This window comes from Ammodytes marinus (assembly GCF_949987685.1).
Source record: "Ammodytes marinus genome assembly, chromosome: 5".
Taxonomy (NCBI): domain Eukaryota; kingdom Metazoa; phylum Chordata; class Actinopteri; order Uranoscopiformes; family Ammodytidae; genus Ammodytes; species Ammodytes marinus.
Window position 1 is genome coordinate 26,362,937 of NC_137234.1, and position 25,805 is coordinate 26,388,741.

General features: G+C 42.8%; 1 protein-coding gene across 1 annotated transcript in view; it reads left to right on the forward strand.

Moving 5' to 3' along the window:
- Positions 1-1,117: 1,117 nt before the first annotated feature.
- Positions 1,118-25,805, forward strand: part of jph3b (junctophilin 3b) — a gene marked incomplete at both ends in the record, with an annotated part of 57,584 nt that continues 32,896 nt past the window's right edge. The window contains 2 exons of the mRNA XM_080027450.1: positions 1,118-1,499; positions 20,069-20,555. Coding sequence (XP_079883576.1) covers positions 1,118-1,499; positions 20,069-20,555 — 869 coding nt within the window. The remainder of the gene's footprint in view (positions 1,500-20,068; positions 20,556-25,805) is intronic.

A 25,805-nucleotide genomic window follows, 5' to 3' on the forward strand; every position in this document is an offset into this window, starting at 1 on the left:
TTCTGCGTGTGCGCACTTGCTGAAAAAAGGGGGTAGCCTATGTGTGCGCCTGCATTAGGCAGCAGGAGACTGCATTGCTGTTCTCCAGGCAGACAGGACAGACAAAAAAAAGAAGGCATCCATAGCAGATTACCTTATGTGTTTTCCCCCATTTTTTCGAGTCTCTGTCCCTCTCTCTTTGCATGTGTGTGTTCCTTTTGCCGTGCGACTGGGCAAAGTGTATGTCTGTGTGTGTGTGTGTGTGTGTGTGAGGGCTGACAACATGAGCCACAGATTCTGTGTCTGACTTTTTGAGATTGGATTTTTTTTAGTCTGATCACAAGGAGTGGTACTATTTCTGAGGAGAAGGGGGGGAGCGTTTTCTTTCTTTTCCTCCATCACACAACATGTCACAGCACCAGTTTGGGCCCGGGTGCTGATCCTTTAGGGTCGGCTTCTATGCTGGAGACTGTGAGGTTTGAAGGGGCCAGCCACCGGGGGAGACTTCTCAGCTCTATACACCCCAGAGAGGTGGAGGCATCATCAGGTAGGCGGTGGTGACGACTGAGTGGAGGAGTAGGAGGGAGTGTTGTGGGTGTGTGTTGTAGACTGTGTAGGCAGGCCGATATGGAGCTGCCCGATGGTGTAAACACCTGCTGACAGAGAGAGAGAGGGATAATGGCAGCTCCAGGCCCACTCTCCACCTCTCTCACCTGCGTCTGCCACAGAGGAGCTGGGAAGTGCTAGCCGGCTGCTGCTGCTGCAAAGAAACCCACCGAGAGGATGGAGTGAACAGCGGCTCCTTTTCCCACCCCAACGGTACAGCCCTGACACCCCCTGTGAGGGGCCACGTTTGCTCTTCAACTCTTTTTTTCTCTCCCCCATTCTCCCCTTCTCCAAACACAGCTGAAAACAAACGGGTGGTGTTGCTTGTTTTGGGTGGGTGTTCTCTCTCCCTCTCCTCCCCACTCTCTCCTCCTCCTCCTGACCCCTGACCTCACCAACCCCCTGAACTGCACGGCTTGGTTCCTACAGCACCAACCTGTCCTTTTTCCTCCCTTGGTTTTCTCTTTCTTTTCTTTTCTTCTTTTCCTTTTTGTCGAGGCTTCAGCAGAATTTGCCAGGACCTGTTTCATGCATGTCCACTGGCGGCAGGTTCAACTTTGACGATGGGGGGTCATACTGCGGCGGGTGGGAGGAGGGCAAGGCGCACGGCCACGGGATCTGCACAGGACCCAAGGGCCAGGGCGAGTACTGCGGCTCGTGGGCGCACGGCTTCGAGCTGCTGGGCGTCTACACCTGGCCCAGCGGCAACACCTTCCAGGGCACCTGGGCCCAGGGCAAGAGGCACGGCCTGGGCCTGGAGAACAAGGGCCGCTGGGTCTACAAGGGCGAGTGGACGCACGGCTTCAAGGGACGCTACGGCCTGCGCCAGAGCACCGGTACCAGCGGCAAGTACGAGGGCACCTGGAACAACGGCCTTCAGGACGGATACGGGACAGAGACCTACTCAGATGGAGGTAAGCAAAGAAGAGAAGAGATAGGCTATGTGAGCCAGACGCATTGTGGGTGTTTTTTGGGGTGAGTTTGAGTGTGTGTGTAGCTATATACGGGGGAAAATGCCTCTTCAAAAATAAGAAAACAAGCAATACAAAGGTGTATTTCACATGTAATAATAATTAAAAAAGCAACATTTGACTTGTTAAGATTTCTTGAAATAAGATGTACAGTATAAGCCTTTCATGATAGAAGACGTGTTGAAATGAACTGGGAAACCTTTATTTGAGCGATATTTGACTAGTATTGGGAAGTGTTATGTGTCATACTAAGCCTGTAATGCTCAAAAGCAACATTGTTCCCCGCGACGAGTCCATGCCATTCTCTTCATTTCAAGTAAGTTACTTCAAGTAATACATGAGTGGCACCGTTCTAGGTTTGAGATAATTAACTACTTCAAATAAGATTCTCAACTGATATTTTAGCATTCTAAAATGAGATATCTGTTGAAGTTAGCTAGAAATACTCAAATAGAGCGTACATTTGTTCCTAGGAATAGGAAGAGTATTTGTGTCATGGTAAGCCAGCCCTGTATTCCTCATTTTCAATTCAATGTCCCTATACATCTCAATGAACTGTTGCTTGTTAGGGAATTTTGTCTTGAGAGATTTTGACTAGAAATAAGACCAACATACTGGGGTAAGGTTTTGAATGTTTTGCAGTGAGTGGGGATTGGTGGAGCAAAACAGAGCATGTCAAGAAAAAGATATTTGAGAGTGACTGAGAACTGTCCTTTTTGACAGTGACTTGTTACTTGCTAGAATGATTTACGAGGTGATGACAGTTACCGTTCAGAGGTCACGGATGTGTATGGGTTTATATGGAGGTCTTCTCAGGCCGTGCCATGTCCACACACACTCTCACTTGTGCTGGGTGAGGACACACTGTGTATTTGGAGGCCGTCAATTCAGGCCATGCAGTCTTAAGGGATGAGTAAAAAAGGTTAGAGGGACAGAGAGCGACAGAAGCTCCCCCAAAAAAAACAGGTCCCAAGGAAACAAAGTGTTTTTTCGAAAACAGAATTAAATGCTGCTGTAATAATGAAACAGAACAAGTACATCAAATCTGTGTCTCTACCGTTGATTTCCCCGCCTACTTGACCATGTCATTTGAATGTCTCCTGTGATGAATCCAAATACACCTCACAAAACAAAAAAACAAAAGATAGGCAAGCTCATTTTCAAATATTCTTTTTTCACCCCAAATGAGATGCAATTAATGATTATTTAGTTATTCCTTTTCCAGAAAAAAACTTGCGTTCCAAATCACTTAATATTTTTTTTTACATTATGTCGAGAAATGTCATTCAAAAGCGCATTAGTGGTTCTGGGAGGCTGAAGATAGCGTGCTAACTTGCTCACTATGACAATGCTTACATATGCTAAGCTAGTATAATTTACTGTATACCAATTGCAATTCTTCCAACTGTTGTTTATTATTATTTATTGAATAAATAATAATAAACAACTGTTGGAAGAATAACCACAAATGTAGACTTCATGGTTAGCACGATAGAAGAGTCATCAGGGCTTCATCTTCTGGGAACCATAAATGTCTGTTAGATACTGTTTGCCATCCATGTCGTGAGAGATATGCGATATGATGAGATATTTTAGTTTTGACCAAAGTGGTGGGCTGCCAGACCTTCCAGCCATCCCTAAAGCCATGAATATCTGTAATACACTTATGTGTGACACCTAAGCCTGAATCCCACAATTTAGCTACTTTTACTTCAACTTAAATGTACACAGTATAAGATATCTGTGAATTTCTGTAATTATTATTTTTCCATCTCGCTGCAGAGAAAATTGTATCAATCGTGGCAACATGTACAATGGTCATCATTTATGATTCACAAGATGAAATCGAAGCCTCTTTGCACATGTCAACATATTCTATCAGATGTTGTTCGTGGAATAACTGTTCAATCAGTATCTGATTTGTCGTGAAATGGAAATCAATGCAATCAATGAGTCTGTTAGACCGGGGCTCAGTTCAGTCACTGCTAATGAGACATACAAATATGGATATATGGATTCCTGTCTAAAATTAGACACACGCACACACACACACACACACACACACACACACACACACACACACACACACACACACACACACACACACACACACACACACACCGTGCATGCAACAACCTGGCAGTTGGAGTTGAGTAACAGTAGAATACCTGCAGGTGAAGCATTGTTACATAACTCTAGCATTACATTACATTTAGCAGGCCGTTTTACAGCACCGGTCTGGACCACACACACACACACACACACACACACACACACACACACACACACACACACACACACACACACACACACACACACACACACACACACACACACACACACACACACACACACACACACACACACACACACACACACACACACACACACACACACTCACACACACACACACGAGCAGCCCAACAAAATCAGACTGGTTAGAGGGGGTGGAATCGGGGCAAAGGGGAGGAAGTTGGCTTAATAGATAACCAAACAGATGGGATGGATGGACTGACGGAGGGAGGGGTAGATGGACAGATTGATGGATGAATGAATCAGTTAAACAGGGAACAGATAATGGAAAGATGGAGGGCTGGATGATTATCATGATTACTATGAGAGATACGCTGTAATAAGGGGATGAGTGAGATCATCACAGAATAAAAAGGCGAAAGACAGAAATGGCCAGCATGAACCTCCCAGAGAGATGTGTGTTGGTGGGACACAGTAGCTCTGAGTAGTATTTATTTGTACCTACATGCTGTTAATGCAGCAGAGATTGGCCTAGTTTATGAGTGTTTATCTGGCTCCCACAGTGTCTTCTAGGTGGAGTACAAAGAACTGATCGTTGAAAAGAAAATGTGGTCCAGAGAGACAATGCATTTCTACAGTATAGCAGAATACGTTCATGTAATGCCAGCGTAAACCTTACACCTTTGTATGATTGACCTTCTCCAGTAACATGACTCTTTTCAAGTCATATTTGACATGGCACATTTTTTTCCCCTCCCTGGTTTATCTTTAGCTGTATTCTATTTAAGAATCTGTTCCCTAAATTGTGTGTTCTTTAATAAGTCCTAGCACCAGAACAAGGCTTATGTTAAACCTTTGGGGAGAAAACGTTTCATGCACTGGATCTTGGTTTGGCAGATATTCCCACAGATGGGGGGGGGGGGGGGAGGGGGGGCGGGAAGACTCACCCTGCGTTCCAACTTCCAATCCCCATACTTCCCTACTATTTAGTATGCCAGAAAAAGATTAAGGACGTCCCAATACATGGACGTCAATTGTAGTATGCATTTTGGAGTATTCGTCTTTAGTATTGACATTTCTGGACATAATTAAAAAGTATGTGATTTGGAACGCAGGGAAAGTTTAACATTTTCTGACGTAATGTTCATGTTCTGTTGCTACATTGATTAGGAAGAGTATATACGTCAGATAGGACCTTGTACCTTAATGCTACAGGTTGATTCATAAAGAGCCGTTCATGTAGTCAGACCTCTTCTAATTGATTTCACAGTTGCAGACACATTGCCCTGAGGTTTTTTAATCACCTCAGAAGGTGATAACGGCTACTACCGTGTCACCAAACAAAAAGCCTCACTTTGACACACTTAGCAGACAGAGAAACATTAACATTCATTTGGAGATGTGTTTTGGCTGTGTAATCGAAATTTATTTTTTCTATAAATCTCTGTCTAGCTCTCCACCAAAAAAAAAAGAAGAAGCTATGAGGCTCAAAAAGATCTATTTGGAAGTTGTATCTAGATTATGTGCATTACATTAGGTTGTTCAGTCATTTTAAAGTGAGTGTAGCAAAGCATTTAGTCTTGCTGTGCCTACCATCCCATGCTACTAATGCTGCACATTTGTCCTGTGCAGGTTTGAAAGCATCATGTATCAGGATTGTGCTTTGAATTACAGTAATGCCTTAGAAACTTCTCCATGAAATAGTGCTGGATACAAAAAAAAATTATGAAATGTGATGCGATTTAGAAATGTCATTAAAGTCCCCATCTTTCTTGGGTTATTGAATTGAAGTAAGTGCTAAGTGCTCCTAAATAAGGCATAAAGGTGGGCATACATTACACTGATGCTTGTCGTCATCCCATATTAAGACTATTTGATTGTGAAATCAAAATGAAAAAATTGTCGAATGTGACGTTAATGTCCAGATACCTTTTGGCACTGTGACATAAACTCTACCATGGGAAGGTCACAGTTCTTTAAGTAATCCCATGTGGCCAAACACAGATTACTCTAAGATTAAAACTGTCTATCTTTGTAACCTCATGGGCAGTGGTAATTGTATCAATCGTGGCAATGGTTATCATTTATGATTCACAAGATAAAAATCGAAGCCTCTTTGCACATGTCAACATATTCTAAAGGATGTTGTTCATGGAATAACTGTCCAGATGCCGATTTCACGGCAAATCAGATGCCATCAATGAGTCTGTTAGTTCAGTCACTGGTAATGAGACATACTAATGTCAGGGCTCTGCTGTTTGTGAACCAATGACAGTCAAGGACCAAAACATAGACCCTGCGTTCCAAATCACATACTCTTTCTTCGTACTACACTAAAGTAGAAAAGAGTTTAAGGGCCACGGGAGAGAAAAAAAAATCAGATAAGGAAGATTTTTTTTTCATTATGTCGAGAAATTTCAAGAATAAAGATGAATACTCCAAAATGCTATTGGAGTTATTGGGGCATTTATGTATTTTCAGCATACTACAATTTACGTGCATGTATTGGGAAATCCAAAATCTTTTTCTGGCATACTAAATAGTATGGAAGTATGGGGATTGGAACGCAGGGTTAGAGATGCTCTGCTGCTGGACTCCGCTGTGCACTTCAGAGCCGTACTTTTCCCCACAGTCTGGTCTGAACTGACTCATAGGTGTGGTTTATGCAGCGGACACTGGGGTGGGAAATGTCCCCACCACTTTTTAAAAGTATCATTTTGTAAAAATGTTCTGAAAGAGTGTTTAAAACAAACATGTAATACATGAGAACACTTTGAGAAAGGATTATTTGCACTAGAGAACATGTAGGCTACAATCTGAAGAAAAGTGGTTATTTTCTGGTTTAACCCAAGTGGTGCAATTTGGACATGTGACACAGTTATTATTAGCCGGGGTCTAGTAATAGCCTACTAACAATAATAGACGAATAGTAAGCTATATTTGATGATGAAAGTAAGCTATTTGACAAAATGTTAAGTATACTTTTTTATTATTGTTACTTTTATTTCTTTAATCTGATAAAAAAAAAGTGTCCCCTCCACTTTTCAAGAACAAAGTGCCGCCTTATGGTCCCCCTCTCCCCTCCACCTTCAACCCATGCCACATTATCTAGGAAACACTCCTCCTTATTACTGCTTGTTGGCTTTTTTACCTTCCTTCCCTACGTTTGCCAATGTTCTCCTCTCTCTCTCCTCCCACCTCTCATCCTCTCTCTCTCTCTCCTCCCTCGCTCAGCTGCATTTCCACCGTAGAGCTGCTCTCTGCACTGTACAGGTTTCTATAGCAACATGCACACCGACATGCAGCAGGTCAGCGTGTCATGGGAGACTCAGTGTTCCTCGCTGCTATTGGCCCCCCCCCAGCCGGCTCTGCCAGGCACCCATTGGCTGCCTCGGCCTTCCGGGCTAACGGTGTTTACTGAAATCAACCAACTAAGCTGACTGATTACAAGACACGCAAACAGGCACACTCTCTCACACACACACACACACACACACACACACACACACACACACACACACACACACACGCACACACACACACACACACGCACACACACACACACACACACACACAGGCACGCACACACGCACGCACACACGCACACACACACAAACACACACACACACAGAGGAAGAGAGAGGGAGTCAAGTGGAAGAAGGAAAAGACAGCCTCAGTAATCATTTTAGTGGGAAATCAAGTGAGTCACGAAGGGCTGCTGGAGAGACAACAGCGCTAACAGCTAAAGATTTCAGCAGCTATGGTGGTTGTGTCGGACGAGCTTATATGCCATATGCGGTGATAAAAAAAACCCTAGCCTATATGAAGACTTCACCAAACAGAACAGAATAATGTGACAGCAGTTATATGAATACACATCCAATCACAGATGCTTAGTTAAAACAAGGCTCCTGATACACTACAACAACAGTATAATTGTCCTACACATTTACATCTCTTTCGTGCTATAGGCTGCTATCAGTGCAGTGTTACATAAGGCGATATATTACGTACAGCAGCTACATACATTACGCATGCATTATTGCCTGCACCGATGACAGGGGTGGTCATGCCTATACTGCTTCCTTTGGGTCATGTAATGGAGGCTTGATGACAGGTGCATGTAAAAAAGACTGTGAGGAGATATATACGCTGCAGCCTCACTGAGTGTGTGGGAGGAGGCTCTTCAGCTCACAGGGCCACTCTGTCTTCTAATAATCTTGAAACTGAGACATGTTTCTCTGGACTTTTCTTATTAAGGAGCAACTTTTAAGTTCTCCATCCCCCCTTTCAGCTTGCCGCCGAGGCAACCGACCTATTGTAATAGCCCCTGTTGACTTTTCCCTCCTTGTCTTCTAGAGGTTAATAATCAGCCATCTATTGATTCATTGTATGGCTACAATTCAATTGACGTCTGTCGCGGCGACCCTCTGTCTCTGCTCCATAAAGTAGGACTGAATTGATGTTGGTGTCAAACAGCCTGACCTTATCCCATAATGCATTTCAACTGCGGCGGGGATGCATGCTGCTTTTTGCTTTGCCAACTCTTGCTCTTGTAGCGGCATCTGTGCTGGCACCAGCCACTGTAACTGCGTTGGTATTAGAATTCACATTGAAGATCTCTGTCTTTTTTTCTTCCTTTGTGGATGTTGATTGAGTTATAAGTGGATAAGTATGGGGACAGTAATGCCAAGTCATCTGCAAAGCACAAGATGTCCAGTTCAGTGCTATAAAAGACTGTTGCAAAATTGCCCCTTGAATGAACTACTTTGCAGGTCTTTGCCTCAAATGTGTTTTTGAAAATGTTGTCAAACTTGACTGATAGACCACAATGTTGAATAATATTCTTAAAGTATATACACATAGTATATAGTCTACATGCCATCAAAAACCTCTTAATTAATCAGAGGGATATTAATAATTGTTGCATCATTCCAGAGTTGGTGGTTTTGAGACTACAGGACCGGTCTTCCAGTGTGCTGCTCCTGTGGCTGAATGTTGACTAAATCCTTTCTATGATGTCTATATCTATGTCTATGATGATCCTGTTAAGTCCTTTGCCCGGTATAGTTAGGAGTGGGACTGGGTTGACACAGAGGGTGGAAGCATCTCCACAATGGTGTTGACGACCCCCGCTGCCTTTCCAGATTTCTTCTTTATCCTTCTCTTTATGTGATAGATATTCTCTTAGCTTATGCTCCTGGGCCATGCTGTTTGTCCAGATCTGACTGCCACAGGCCATCACTGTCATTTCGCTTGTCTTTTTCTGATGCTCTTCTTGGAAATTTTGATCTACACGTTTTTTTTTTTTTAATGTGCCAAGAAACTAAACTTTTGGAAGATTTCTAACACAAAAGCAGGAAAGAAGCTAGCTTGTTAAGTTTGTGAGACATTGGGGATACATATAATGCTTTTCGCCAAGACAAACTGAATGTTTACATATAACCATCCTGTTGTTTTTTTGTGTTTACGAGTGAACACAACAGGGCACCTTTAAATCCATCCTCAATAAATAGGCCACTTGTTCTAGGTAGATACAACACGTCATCTCTTTGATTGTTACTATTCAAGTATCCAGCTGTCTCTCCGTCTACAACCTCCCTAACATTTTTCTCTAAACATCTCATAGACTCAACCATACATTTGATATTGAGAATACGATTGGTGCCTTTCTTGTTTTTTTCCCCCCATCCTGCATATACACAATAATGTAACTGATTTGAGGAGTCAAAGAGGCATAAGTTAAGACAAGCTATTTTTTTTGTGTGTGGTGCTCAGCATACTTGAATGTTATCATGGGTCTTTTTCATTTTAGTTTTGCACATAAATAATCCTTAAATGGAAATCTGTAAGAGAAAAAAAGGGCCAAAGCGAAATCTCTTAAACGGATAACGGACCCACACTGTGATTTGCACAGGCAGAGGTTTAGCTTTGAGCCGACTCCCTTTGCTTTCAGTGTTCGGTGATGGTCACATCACCGAACACTGCGCATGCCTGTCTGCTATATCTGCTATCTGTCTAGCTGTTTATCCTGCCTGTCAGTCGTCTTGTCTACCTGCCTTTAGTAACCGTCTGTCTTGCAGTTGTTGTTTCGCCCACACAGCAGCCGACCTGTCTGCGTTTCCTGATCTTGGCTAATTGGTTTCTGTCTGTTTGTCTGTCTTTGGTATTTCTAACACTACAGGATGCATCACTGTATAGCAGGAGATGCAAAATATAAGTCCATGGGAATTCAAGGACAAACAACTTCCGCATGCAGTGCACTAGATTTAATTCTTGATTCCAAAAAGCATCTTTTGGGGCGACTGTGGCTCAGGTGGTAGAGAGGGTCGGCCAATGATCGAAGGGTTGGCGGTTCCATACCCGCCCTGCCACTTGTGTCATGGTTGTTGTGTCCTTGGGCAAGACTCTTCACCCACCTTGCCTCGTGTGAATGTCGAAAGTTAGTCTGCTATCGGTTTATGAATGTGTGTGTGATTGGAAACGTGTACATGCGAACAGGTCTCCCTTGAAAAAGAGTCTCCGGTCTCGATGGGATTTACCTGTAGAAATAAAGGTTATAAAAAGATGCAAAATATAAATCCACGGGAATTCAAGGACACACAACTTCCACATGCAGTGCACTAGATTTACGTCTTGCTTCTCAAAAGCATCACCATATATGGTGCGGTCAAAAGGAAAACTGCCTCCTCGGCATTTGTGGATGTTTTATTTGACCACAGGCACACTCCAAGTGTACAGTGAAGAAATCAGATGTGTCACTTTTTTCAGGGCCACTGGCACTGCTAATACGCACCTCCTATACTACTACTACTATCACAACAAGCGCCACTGCAGGCTTTAGCTTATGTAATGAGAGTGGTTTGGTGTTTGTAGCAAGGATTAGAGGCCATGTCAAAAACACGAAAAAAAACTCTAAATATCTATGTTGGAATTCTGCCCCACATCACTGCCCATACAATACTAACTGGACATACTAATGTGGGGGTTTGGAAGCTCTTAAGATGGCATGCTGCTGCAACTTCTGTAAAACTGTAGGGGCTATATGAAAATGACTGTTTCCATCACATATTAATTGTAAAATGATGACATTTATTATGCCATTTATTATGCTATCTACATTTTGAGGTCAAATGTAAGTTCTAAGGTTCACAATCTAGAGTTCCTCATGCATGGCCATTTTTTTTTTTACTTGTGATTAATTGTTTTTACCAGTACTGTTGATATTGGTCAAATGATATAAATTAAAGGTGAAGTAAGCGATTTATTTATGTTAATATAAGTGTTAAATTACTCTTTATTCATACAGTGATCACTTACATAGTGTGCGCGTTTCATAAAGCCGATCTCTCAGTCAGCTGCTCTGCATGTAATTGGCAAATAAACCTTTCAGGGATCCCGAAATTAAAATCCAATCACAAGTGAGAACACTACAAACCGACACCTGTCTCACTGCCGGTGCACGTGCAGAGCAACAGACGGGTGAATGTGTAGGCACCTACAATGGCGGAGCAGGTAAAAATCCTTCCCAATGTCTGTTTTGATGGTTTTTATCATGTTTTATCACACTTACTTATCTGAGATGGTGCTAGATAACTCACTGTTTGAAGACCGCAGTGCATTAATGTGGTGACATAGGGACGACGGAGGGGACTGCTAACTGCAGTCACTGACAGAAAGTTAGCTAAACTGACCATTCCGCTTACTGAACCTTTAAACAATGAGACATAACGCCTAGACCACCTCAACATGGCAATCATTTCCATTACTGTTATTATTCACTATCTAATTATTATTATTCGTGTTGCGATGACTCATTTCTTCCTTGTGATAATGGAGCACTGGGATGAGAACTGAATAATCCAAATGGCTAGAGCCAAAACATCCACTGGTCTGGAACAAAAACAATCGGAGAAAACTTGACCATGTGTTGTCCAAACTCGCTGTCCCTCCACATTCCTCTCAGACTCACAGACACATACACTCCTCCGACATGCAAGTGCTGACATGGTGAAACAACACATTAATAATTCATAAAATAACCAATTCCAACTCCTGCAGGAGGCTGCCTGTACAGTAGCTCCATGCTTTTCTCTTTCTCACTGCTGTGCTTCACAAATCAATATTTGGTGGTGACTAGGGTTGCAAAATTCCGGGAATTTTCAAAGTTGGAAACTTTCCAAGGGAATTAACGGGAATTAACGGGAATTAACGGGAATTTTGGGAATTAACGGGAATAAACCAAAAATTTAACAAATTTAAGGTTTGCCCTTAACAGTGATTTTAAATATAGTTGGGGGAAATGTATATTTAGCATATTCTTGACTAAATAAACCAGCTTTCATGCTTTCACACTTGAGAATATGTGCTTTTCCTCAATCACATGCACACAGCACACTGCTTACTGCAGGGGTATTGAGGCCACGCCCCCTACATGCACTGTGCATTCCTCCATCACATGCACAGATGATTTCTAGAACCCTGGGGCATTGAGGCTACATTAAGCCCAGAGCACAAGACTTTTGAAGACACACATTTGAGCATTTGAACTACATAAAGTGAGGTAAGTTTTGATGATATTATGGCCAATATATTTACCCCATAGTTGATGGAGTAAATATATTTGATGTATGGTATTAATGTTTAACTTCCAAATATCTAATTTAAATGTATTTACAGTAGAAAGCTAACCTATCAGCTAGCTGTTAAATGTAAGCTGTAGCTAGCACCATTTCATTTACTATTCAAGAGGCTTTCTTATGATGCTAGCTAGCTACCTCAAATGTCATGCTGCTTTTTCTGCCTACTGCAAGAGGATTTTCTGTACATCAATTGTTGAATATTTTAATGACCATTTCAGTTGTTTGGATAGGCTTACTATTTAAATATCTGTTCATGCTATTGCATTAGTATTTTAACAAGCTGTTTTTATCTTATTCTACAGAAAAATGCCACGTTCGCCATCCGATGTGTGGAGGCATTTCACACAAGTTAATGTTCAAGGAAAGGTGTTATATACGTGTAAATATTGTGAAAAGCCATACGTGAAGAATGCCACAAAAATGTAGCAGCATTTTGAAAAGTGCAAAAAAAATCCACAAGGCTCAAAACATGCAGCAGACAAGAGTTCTACTCCAGGGGAAAATGAATCTGCTGTGTCAGAGTCAGACAGCCTCTCAGTCTCCTCAGCTCCTGGTTCCTCTGGCATCAGAGGATTCTTTGATTTTATGGATGAACGTAACCAGAGAAATGCAGATGAGTGTTTCGCTCGTGCAGTCTATGCAACTGGCTCACCCCTGATGCTGCCATCCAATGTGTACTGGAAGAGATTTTTCAATGTTCTCCGGCCAGCATACAAAACCCCAACCAGACATGCACTATCTACTCATTTGCTGGATGAAGAGTTCGACAGAGTGCAAACAAAGGTCAAGCAAACCATTGACAAAGCAGACTGTATTACAGTCATCTCTGATGGATGGTCAAATGCCCGGGGTGAAGGAATTATCAATGTCAAAAGCTAGGCTTGAGAACCTTGAGGGAAGATGCTTTTTGTTATTGGGACTTTGTTTCAGAATGGGACTTTTTAAGAGGAAGCGGGGGCTCTTTTTTTTTATTTGTTCAATACAATTATTAAAACTTAATAAAGTTCTACACTGTTGAAATTAAATGGTTTTTAAGTGTATTATTTGCATGGATGACTACCTATGACACAGCAAAATGTAAATATTTAAGTTTGAATATGATAGTCCATTAAATTTCCCCCAATTTCAAGTCAATTCCCAAAAATCGAATATTCCCAAAATTCCCGAGCGAAAGTTCCCGTGGAAAGTTTCCGGAAAGTTTCCGGTAATTTACCGGAAACTTTCCACCCCTTTGCAACCCTAGTGGTGACAGAGGGCTGCTGTGCAATAATATACTGTATTCACACATAGAACTATAGATTTGGACTCCTCTGGAACTACTAAATGATTTTTTTTGACCGAAGCTAATGGGCTGATGGTGGGCTAGAGATAGAAAGAAAGTACAGTTCAAACACTAAGCAGGATGTACAGTTTGCCGGGGAAGGTGTCTTCTGGTGCAATATCCTTTAGATTTAATTACAGAACTTAAAGACAGATGGTATTTTAACCTACAAATAGAGAACAGACATGCACACTTGTTAAAGAGACAATTATGATTTCAGCCAGGGGGGCCAGGGTTGGCGCGTTATCAAATCGCTGTGTGCCTCTGTGATGTTTCCGCAGCTTTGATCGCTCACGCCGTTAACTCTTTCCGTGCGGCTGCCTCGTGCCGGCGCTCGCCCCCCGGCCCCCTGTGACGGCCCCATATGATTCCAGAACACTTCCTGCTAGGCCTGCGGGCAGAATCAGTCAAATCGTTTTGGCATGTGTGAGATGTGGATTCTCCTGACAACTGTAAGCCCAGGGGGTTATGGCCTTTACATATCCACAAGTCTATTAAAAAAAAGATTTTCAATTCAGTTGTGACACTGTGGCTCTTATTGAAAGTGTTGAGTGCAGGATAGGACTAGTCTGCTGTTGTATTTCTTTCCTTTTCACAAAGGTTGAGCGTTTGACTTTTTATTGTTCAAAAGACACATCATTAGCACGGAGATGTTGTTACTTGAATGTATAAAGCGTGTACTGGTTCTCTGAAGCTTTTCTGTTACTTGCTCAGATTTCACATAAAAAGTGTAGATGGGGTTTATTTGGCAGGAGTAGCACCATCGACAGTCACTGCCAATGGATGTGTTTTATTTTTCAGCACCATGGAGAGCGACAGGCCCACAATTGGAAAAAGCAACCCAGTGGCCCACTGAATATTTGATCTACTCAGGCATTACTGGTTGAGGGTGGTATATGCTTCCAAGAGAAACACACACAAAAAAAAAACATACACCCTGCTTCACATGTATTTATTTACTCACACACACACTCAGTGTATTATAGGTCCTTCTATTGAAAACTAACGCAGCCAGGTAAAACAATCTGGCAATACATTCTGCAGTCATGAAGATACTGATGTTAAGGACTATTTTATGCTATACAGAGGGATGTTTCTACTATTTACTGTAAATGTTGTGTGTCTTAACTGGCACTTAAAAAGTGTAGGTGTAGAGTCTAGGTTATTTTATAACAGAGCAAAATAGTTACTGGATATCCCATTTCTTTTCATTGACATCTAGTTCTAAAAGGATGTATATGTTGCTGTCCAAATGTTCCAATTTCATTTTACATACTAACTCCTAACAACAGAAATGAGAAGATTGCTACCACTCTTATCAGTGTGGTAAATATATAACTACAACCAGCCTGTTAGCTTAAAGGAATACTTCACCCATACAGAACCGGTGTTCTATCATTATAATATCACTATTATAATGTAATGAATTAGGTTTTCCTTCCCTCAGTCTTCCCTTGGCCCAGCTGTCCTGTTAATCCTAACCCTACATTTTTACTAGTGTGACTTCACACTAGTGAAATGTAGGGTTAGACAGTGAGACCATAAAACACTCTTTCTGCCTTTTCTCAGGCTAGGATGAACCGATTTCAAAAATGTTTGCACATTTATACTACATAGGATCTCAGACACCTTCATATTCCCACCGGTGAAGTAGGTCTTTAATCAAGACTGGAAACCAGGGGCAAGAGCTAGCCTCCATCCACAGATAATTACATCGTCACCTCTAAAGCATAAGCATACTCATTTACATTTTTTGCCGAATGCTTTGACACGTTGCAGAATTTGGCTCACTGTGTCAAAACTTAACACACAGGCCGAATACGACACAGCACTAGGAGATGAATGTCTCACCTCTATGGCAAAACTCTTGAATGAAAAACCTAACAATCCCTTTTCAAAACTGTTTTTAGCATCAAAATGATACAAACCATTTGCACCATTTGAATAACTCTTTCAAAGCAGCAACAGCAAACGGATGTGCTTTATGCAAAACACAGCCTGTTTTTAGAATTTGTAAGGTTTTGACTTAAAAAATCCCTAGCGGAATTTTTTGAAAGATTGACCCACTACGGTTATATCTAGACACATGAAAACATAGATATAGCAAAGCTTCTGAAAAAAAAACCATAGGGTTGCACAGTAGGGTAAGGGTTCAATCATTCACAGAACGTTAGAATAAATTCAAACTGTCAAACCAAGAATCGTTTAGATATTTACAGCTAAAAGAAAAAGAATGGCATTGTCAATCAAACTTACCTTAAGGAAGACACAGCAAGTCATTTTAAAAGAAATCTGTATTTTCTTATGCATAGTATTTTGAGTAGTCTTTATTTTGTCACTTTTTGGTGTGAAACCACCGCATACCGTACTCAAAACCTGGCTTACAATTAGTGTGCAGTATGGACATTGGGCCGAGACATCGTTTAAGTAGTACTGCAATCATTTACGGGTTTTGTAATTATAAATACAGTCCCCTCCATAAGTATCGGAACGGTGAGGCCAATTCCTTTATTTTTGCTGTAGACTGGAAACATTTGGGTTTGACACCAAAATATGAATATGAGACAATAGATCAACATTTAAGCTTTCATTTCCAGGTATTTACATCTTGATCTGATACACAAATGAGAATATAGCATTTTTTGTAAAGGAACACCACATTTTTAGAAGAGCAAAAGTATTGGAACATATAGACTTAAAATAAATGAAAGTGAATAAGACTTAATATTTTGTTCAAGCCTGTGTCCCATTGACATCACAAAACCTTTGCATTCTTCTTTTGTGATGCATTTCCAGGCTTTCACCGCAGCCTCATTCAGTTGCTCTTTGTTTTGGGGGGTTACTCTCTTCACTCTCCTCTTTAGCAGGTAAAATGCATGCTCTATAGGATTTAAGTCTGGAGATTGACTTGGCCAGTCTGAAACTTTCCATTTCTTGCCCCTGATGAACTCCTTCATTGTTTTTGCAGTTTTTTCGGATCATTATCCTGCTGCATGATGAAGGATCGTCCAATCAGTTTGGTTGCATCTTTCTTTAAATTGGCAGACATAATGTTTCTGTAGACTTCTGAGTTCATTTTGCTGTTGCCATCATGTGTTACTGTGTTGTTGTCAAGATGAACCTTTACCAAAGTGATTGAAAGGCAAAAGTTTGGAGAAAGAAAGGATCTGCTCATGACCCCAAACATACAAGCTCATCTGTGAAACACGGTGGAGGCAATGTCATGGCTTGGGCTTGCATGAATTCTTCTCGGATGGGCTCATTAATCTTCATTGATGATGTAACACATGATGGCAACAGCTAAATGAACTCAGAAGTTTACACAAACATTTGGTCTGACAATTTAAAGAAAGATGCAACCAAACTGATTGGAAGATCCTTCATCATGCAGCAAGATAATGACCCAAAACACACTGCAAAAACAATAAAGGAGTTAATCAGGGTAAAGAAATGGAAGGTTTTAGACTGGCCAAGTCAATCTCCAGACTTAAACACTATAGAGCATGCATTTTACCTGCTAAAGAGGAGACTGAAGAGAGTAAACAAACAGCAACTGAATGAGGCTGCGGTGAAAGCCTGGAAATGCTTCACAAAAGAAGAATGCAAACGTTTTGTGATGTCAATGGGTCACAGGCTTGATACAGTTATTGCAAGTGAAGGATTTGCAACAAAATATTAGGTCGTATTCACTTAGATTTATTTTAAGTCTATCTGTTCCAATACTTTTGCTCACCTAAAAATGTGGTGTTCCTTTACAAATAATGATATCTTCTCAGTTGTGTATCAGATCCAGATGTGAATACCTGGAAATTAAAGCTGAAATGTTGATCTATTGTCTCATATTCATCTTTTGGTGTCAAACCCAAATGTTTCCAGTCTACAGCAAAAATAAAGGAATTGGCCTCACTGTTCCGATACTTATGGAGGGGACTGTATATTGTATAATCAATTATTACCAGACATGTGACCTGAACAAGACAGCTGATTTACTCTTCATTGTCTCGTTCTTATAGCAGACACATAAACACAGGCCACGCTCTGTCTGTTTTAGGACTGTCCTTTTCCCTCTGTCTTACTTCCTGAGCATTCTGGACGCCATTTAATGACATGTTCATCTTTTCTCGCTGTTGCACGGGTGTTTGTGTGTGTGCGTGTGTGTGCACGCGCATGTGTGTGTGTGTGCTCTTTGATCTGTCAGTCATATGGTCCCACAGCTGTATACTCACTCGATTACAAAGACCTGGCCAGATGTGCAGGCCAGATGTCAATGACACAGTTTTTGTGTGTTTTTATGTGTGTGTGTGTGTGTGTGTGTGTGTGTGTGTGTGTGTGTGTGAAGGGTAAGAGGAAGCAAAAAAAAACGCAAGTTTGGACAACAGCAGCACTTCTCGAGCTTTTTTTTAAGAGGCCGACGAAGGTGCTTGTTGTGCCTGTGTAAGAACGTAAGCAACCATACGATTCGCTTGTAGCGTCGGCTTGTAGCATTCAGAGCTTTTTCCACTTCACCGACACTCACAGCCCACAAGGGAATTGTTCTCTGTGTGTTTGCGATGGAGAACGGAGAACGTGGTTGCGCTTCCATATATGGTCATGTAGTTTGGCTGGAGACAGTTGCGTTTGCTCCAGAATGAATCAGAGTGCTGTTACATCAGAGGTACGAGCTGGCGGGATGGATCACTGGCTCTGCTATTGGAACACACACTTCCGTTTGAGTGTTTGTGTGTGTGTGTGTGTGTCAGAGAGAGAGAGAGAGAGAGAGAGAGAGAGAGAGAGAGAGAGAGAGAGAGAGAGAGAGATATGACAGAAACACATGCACTCAGATGCCCTACTTTTCAGCAACATGGGGGATGTAAGGACTATTATGCAGCAGTGTGCCGGTAGTGCAGAGACTTTCTGTGAATGAATGGGGATGGTTGGACAAACATGAGGAAGTCATTCTGGAGCTACTCTTTTACTCTGTTAAAATGATTTGATCCAAAATACCACAGTTAACACCTTAACACAGGTTAAAACATGAATTGGGATAGACATCTATTGTGATGCTGGATTAAAGGGGGAAGAAAACCACACATTGTGTCACAAATTCTATGTAATGGAGCTGCTGCTGGTCTGGCCATACTCTTTCATAGGGGGCACACACCCTACACACACATATTTATTCAAGAATATCCACACCAAGTATGAGCAGTATAAAGTAAATCCAAGAATAAAACTGCCAAAAACTGCCATTCCCCAAGACTGACAAGACCTCTTACTGTTATCGCTGGGTGTAACTTGGATTTGATTAACGTTTCAAATAGGTCTGGTGCAACCATTGGCAGTTGTTCCCGACCAGTTAAAGAAAATAATTGACCAATCAGTGTTTTGCAGAGGGGATTAAAAATGGGATTAAGGTCTCAGGGAAGTGTCACTTTAATGAAGGTTGGTAACCAGACCGCAACAGATTTCCAAAACAACCAGTATAGTCTTCAGTTCTTTCTTCTTGTAGAAACTGAACACAATGTTTTATTACACTTCACTGGACAAGGGAGGTGAAGAAGTGGAGATTTAGGCTTGAAGCGTTTTGTTTCTTTAAAACAAATTTTACTTTAAGAAAAAGTAGGTCATCAGTAGGCCTATTGCAACAGGTGTGTTCCCGTTGACATTTTTCTTTCCTATTTGAAGATGTGTAAATGATGCCGTTTGCATTGGAGGTGGAGTCAGCAATTCTGGATGAAGCTTGTAGTCAAAATCACTTTGTGTCAAAATCCGTGAATATCTCCTCACGATCGGTCCGTGAAAAAAATCTGGTGTTAATTCAAAGCCTAGGCTCTGTAAACTGGTACATAAACAAAGGGTTTCTAAACAAAGGGGCTCAACATAGCTAGCAACATGCCCGTTTACAGAGACTAGGCTGTGTATTAAAACGGACTTTTAATTTCAGTGCACACACAGTTCGGACGAGGTGGATGGTGAGGAGATATACACTGATTTGAACAAAAATAACAACTTTTGACAACAAGCATTCCCCAGAATCACAGACTCCCCCTTTAATTCATCTGAATAAACGCAGATGGCACACTGTCAAATGCAGCTGGTTGTGCGTGGAGGTATTGTGATGTAACTGTGATGCCTTTGTTTCAAAACACTTGATAACCTCTTTCCCCAAACTCACTAGCTGCTCACTCAGTGACCTCTATCCAATATCACCTGCACTCTTCTGTTGTCCTAGTCCACCTGTTTAGTCAGCACTTACTTACAGAATAAATACCTACAGTAAAGTTAGTATAAGTCATTTCCCCCTCCTTTTTCTTCAGGAACATTCCAGGGCCAGTGGGTTGGCGGAATGCGGCACGGCTACGGAGTGCGTCAGAGTGTCCCGTACGGCATGGCGGCGGTCATCCGCTCCCCGCTGCGTACCTCCATAAACTCTCTGCGCTCCGGCTCAGAGCACAGCAACGGCACTGCTCTGCTGGACCGGACTGGGGTGGTGCTCCCGGGCCCGCCCCCTGGCCCCGGCACCCTGACCACCAGTGTGTCTATGTGCAGCACGGGCAGCAGCGGCAGCAGCCCCGCCGTGTCTCGCGGGGGCTTCGTACTGACGGCACACAGCGAGGCAGAGCTGCTGAAGGGCAAGCGGAAAGGGGGGCTGTTCCGGAGGTCCATCCTATCCGGCCTCAAGCTCAGGAAGTCAGAGTCCAGGAGCTCTCTGGCCTCCCAGAGGTCCAAACAGAGCTCCTTCAGGAGCGAGGCTGGCATGAGCACCGTGTCCTCGGCTGCATCGGATATCAACTCTACTATCAGGTATTAAAGGTCACACACTGTGCTCATTTTCACGGTCACAATTTGAATTTGGGTTCCTGCTACAAGTTGTTCTCATGTTGCAGTTTCCAAAAAACATTTTTTTTATGTTTCTCACAGTGCCATTGTTGAATCTCCTCATTTTAGCATCTCTCTCTAGCGTCTCTTAAAGCCCCGCCCTCTAAAAAGTCTGCTCTAATTGGCCCTGAATCCAACTGCCGGTTTAAATCTAACTGCCAGATAAGCCGCGTTTCCACCGCAGGAACTAGTTTCCGGAACTACGACACTTAGCAGGAACAATGCGTGTTTCCATAGCAGGAACTAGGGTCTAAAGTCTAAACTGTAGTTCCTGGAACCTTTCTTACCCCAGAAAAAGATCCTGCTCAGGGGGTAGGACTTTACAAAGGTTCAGGAACCTTTGGGGCGGTGCTGGAATGCTGTAGATGTCTGATTGGTGGAGTTGTCTGCTGGCAGCTTTTCTACCGCAATGTTCAAATCTACGCTTAGCGAGCGTCTCATTTCCTGGTTTGAATCCATTTGCGAACGTTTGCGATGTAATAAAAAGCGAACAGCAACAGCCCAACATGAGCGTCCTCCGCACTATCTCCCGGGCCACACATCATGCGTCTGTTTTTGCCTTTTTTTTCTTCTTTTTCTTCTTTTTCTTCGGCAAATATGATAAGATTATAGCAGCCGTTTCCATACAGTCTGTGGAGCAGCCACACAGCGCGCTAAGCCGCGATGCAACACTTCAGCTCAGCAGTCTCGCCTTTTATTTTTCTTCTCTTTTTTTTTTTTACTGTTCTCCGATTAAATATACAGAGAAATAATCGGTCCGCTGCCCGTGTTAACAGACCAGAGCAGCCACACAGCGCACCTTTCCAGCTGCACTATTACTAAATTATTAAACACATTATTAAATGTAACCTGTTATAAAATGACATGCAGTGCAGATACTTTTACTGCTTCTCCATACGTCATCGGCCTGATATGCATAACCTCCCCGGGACTTCAGACCCTGGGAAACGTGGCATTAGATTCAGATGTACGTATGTGAGGGTGTGCTTATCACAGGTGAACGTAGTGCTAAGTTAGGTTGGTAATGTATTATCTTCTCCACTTTTGACATCATATGGGAAAAAAATCTGACTGGGGTTTTTTTGAACACAGGTTTTCAGAAAGGTGGATGTGGGGAAAAAGAGAGAGGGTTGTTTTTTCTTATACTTTTGGAGTTTATAGACACACTAGTGACCCATAATAATGTTGAAAAAATGCATTAAGCATACTAAGAGGACATTTAACAGGAGTAGATAATGGAGGAGGCTGGTTGGGCATGCTCTGCTGCAGGTCATATGGTCTTCTAGTTGGCCTTCAAACTGAAAGTAAAGAAGAAAATTATGAAGGGATTACTAAAATGTACTGTTTTTCCCAATGCCAACATTCAGGGCTAACCAGGAAGTATAGTGAGTCTGAATGAGTTTTCCCAAGCCTACACCTAATGTTTGCCTTTTCCCTTGTTGTAACCATGATCTTTCCCAAATGTAAACCAAGGTTTCCAGTTTCCTTTTGCCCTACCTGGATCCCAACCATATCTCATTTGCCATAATCACAATCTTTCCCGATACAAGCCCTACTGTAATATCCATCCATCACTCATCTTATGAAAAAAAGAAACTGACATTTAACATACTCCATTTTTGTGTAGAAACGTCCATTATCGAGATTGTTGTCCGCCAATAAGGTTGTACACACAAAATTTCAAAACGCATTTTCATACAAGATACAAGACATGTAATGTCAAAAACTTGTCCTGCTGCATCTTTCACTTGGTGCCATATATAGAATTTCCAAACAATTTTCGAGGCAACCAACCAACCAACCAACCAGATCTCTTCGCAAGTCTTCAGTTCATTAAGTTCTGTCGTCCCCAGTAGATACTGTTACTCAAACATGGCAAAGGACTGAAATCCCACATACTTTTCTGGCTTGACGCTGAGAGGATCGTGTCATACTAACTCTGCCGTGATGTAATTAAATGAAAGTGTGGAGGAAGGGTTGACGTGGGAGGGGATGACGCACTGGGAAAAGAAAATCTGTCCTGTGGAGGACATCAAGGCAACAGCACGCACCTGCTGTCCCAGTGGATTGGCATGCAGCAATGTGTATGTCCAATACAGTAGGTCAAAATGTCAGTCTACAGGTCAGCTGGGCACAGTGCCTGATAAATAGTTTCTGGTTCTACATTTGATCTGGGGTTTACCTTTTTGTTGCTATATGCCTCGCTGTTGTCCACTCTGTCACTCAGCTCAGTCAGACATAGGGTCTGGACTAATGAGAAGAAGAGGTCCATGTCATTCATGGCGTAAAAAGCATTTTAAAAGTGATAAATCAATGGTGTTTCATTGGAAAGCACTTGCCCTTATTTTTTTAAGGCAGCAATTACGAGACGACAAGAGTCAGCAGCTGCTATAACCTGTCTGTTGGCTAAGGGGCTGACAACAGCTTATCAGCTCCAATTAATTATTGGCAAGGAGAAACTCCCTTCTTCCTTTTCATTCTAATGCAGTAAAGCTGTACTAAAAAAACTAAAAAAAAACTTCAGTAAGGCTGTGATCATAAATGCAAAATAAAATGCAACATTTATAATGCATTCCTATGTATTTGAATGAAATGAATAACTTATTTATTGATGTGTTCGTTATTTTTTTATATCATTTGATGGTGCATATTATGAACATTATAAAGCGCCAGAAGAAAGATACTCAAGGGAAGTAGATAGCTAATTAATGGACCCGAGGAGGCAGGATGAAAACAAGTCAATGTGAATCCTATTCGAGCAAGGCATTAATTATTCCCTACCAACTGCAGAGGAACTGTACAATGGCTGACTGTGAGCGGGTTTTATACCAAGGATTGTTATCAAAAAGACAGTTGAGGGGAACTGAGGGAAAATATCTGTCAAGTTTTGTGAATGTGTTCATAAGTTCTTAAGAAGAGCTTTCTGTGATAAAAAAAAATGGGACACTTGGATTTGAGCATGATTGTCGACTTTAAAAGTTTTGTTTTGGATGTTTTGCGGTCTAACAATTTGAGAGGAATAATTAAACATGTTGGGGATCAATAGCAACTCCAGCTAAAATCACAAATGTAACCTTTTTTTCATGTCTGTTTGTGCATAAATTAGGTATTGGATTCAACAACTGAGATTGTTGAACTACAGAGGTGTTGGTGGGCATCATTTAAAAATTCCCTTCCAGACTTTATTCAACTTTATATTAACCTCTTCCTGAATCCACCTTCATACATAGACATGGAATTAAAGGAGCAGTAAGTGATATCGTCCTTTTAGCCAACTTCCTGACATTTCAATATAGATTGATATTAGAAGAGTTAAGAGCGATCAGGTATCCTACACAAACTGTGATGAGAAGGATACTGGGAGGCTGAGAGAGTATAAAGCTGGGAACACACCGCACTGGCCGCGCGGCGAGATTACATACAAAGTCAATGTACTAGCGCGTGGCCGCGCGTCCACCCAATAATCGGCGTCCAGCGGCCGGCGGCGGGGGCTTGCGCGGCGCGTGGCCGCGCCTCATGAGAGGCGCGTGAATCGGGAGCGCGGCCATTAGCGGCGCATAGAAATTGTGTCATCGAAGGAGCGTGAATCGAAGGCTTGTGCGGCGAGCACGGCGCCGCAGAAAAAGATGAAATTTTTCATCTTTTTCTGCAGCGCCGCCGGGCACCGCGCCTCCACAGCCAATCAGCGTTGAGATTGCCCGGTGGCGGTGGTCTGCAAGACGAGGTGGGCGTGTGGAGTGAGGACATCGGGCTTCCAATACATTCTGCAAATATGTGTAGGCTATTTTGCATCTGTTTAGCTGTTGGTTGTACTTTAGCCAAGGTAGCGCCGGTTAGCATAGTGAAACTCACCAAGCTGTGTGCTGTTCCTGAGGATAATATACCCAAACTTGACGGCGGTGTCCGTGTGGAATTCCAATATAGTGCAGCGAAGAACCGGTGTTGTCCTCCGTCAGCCGGCACACTTTCACTTTCAGGTAGGCTGATGTTTGCCTTTACTTTAGCCGCTGAGCACACACTGCTGTTGTTAATGTGTTTAGTATGTTGCTGAATTGCTGTTAATGTGTGTGTATTTGAGATCGGGGTGCGTGTTCAGGCTGTTTTAATGATATTTGTGACAAGACTGCCGCTGGTTACACAGTGAACCTACATCTGTATTTTTTGGCACAGCTGGACCATGTTATTGTTGTTGTTGCACCGTAAGTGTGACGGGTCTGATCTCGGCGTCGGCGTCAGGAATATATGGCCCAATATGATCAAGCGGCGAGCTTCCTGCTGTCACGCGGCCAACCGCTGCCTACGATGAGGCGGCGGTTGGCCGCGGCGGCGACTGCGGTGAACATGGCCCAATATGACCAAGCGGCGAACCTCCTGCATTCACGCGGCCAACCGCCGCAGGCGGCCAATGCGGTGTGTTCCCAGCTTAAGCTTATAGTCATCAGCAGCCTCAAACATTAAAGCTGGGAACACACCGCACTGGCCGCGCGGCGAGATTACATACAAAGTCAATGTACTAGCGCGTGGCTGCGCGTCCACCCAATAATCGGCGTCCAGCGGCCGGCGGCGGGGGCTTGCGCGGCGCGTGGCCGCGCCTCATGAGAGGCGCGTGAATCGGGAGCGCGGCCATTAGCGGCGCATAGAAATTGTGTCATCGAAGGAGCGTGAATTGAAGGCTTGTGCGGCGAGCACGGCGCCGCAGAAAAAGATGAAATTTTTCATCTTTTTCTGCAGCGCCGCCGGGCACCGCGCCTCCACAGCCAATCAGCGTTGAGATTGCCCGGTGTCGGTGGTCTGCAAGACGAGGTGGGCGTGTGGAGTGAGGACATCGGGCTTCCAATACATTCTGTAAATATGTGTAGGCTATTTTGCATCTGTTTAGCTGTTGGTTGTACTTTAGCCAAGGTAGCGCCGGTTAGCATAGTGAAACTCACCAAGCTGTGTGCTGTTCCTGAGGATAATATACCCAAACTTGACGGCGGTGTCCGTGTGGAATTCCAATATAGTGCAGCGAAGAACCGGTGTTGTCCTCCGTCAGCCGGCACACTTTCACTTTCAGGTAGGCTGATGTTTGCCTTTATTTTAGCCGCTGAGCACACACTGCTGTTGTTAATGTGTTTAGTATGTTGCTGAATTGCTGTTAATGTGTGTGTATTTGCGATCGGGGTGCGTGTTCAG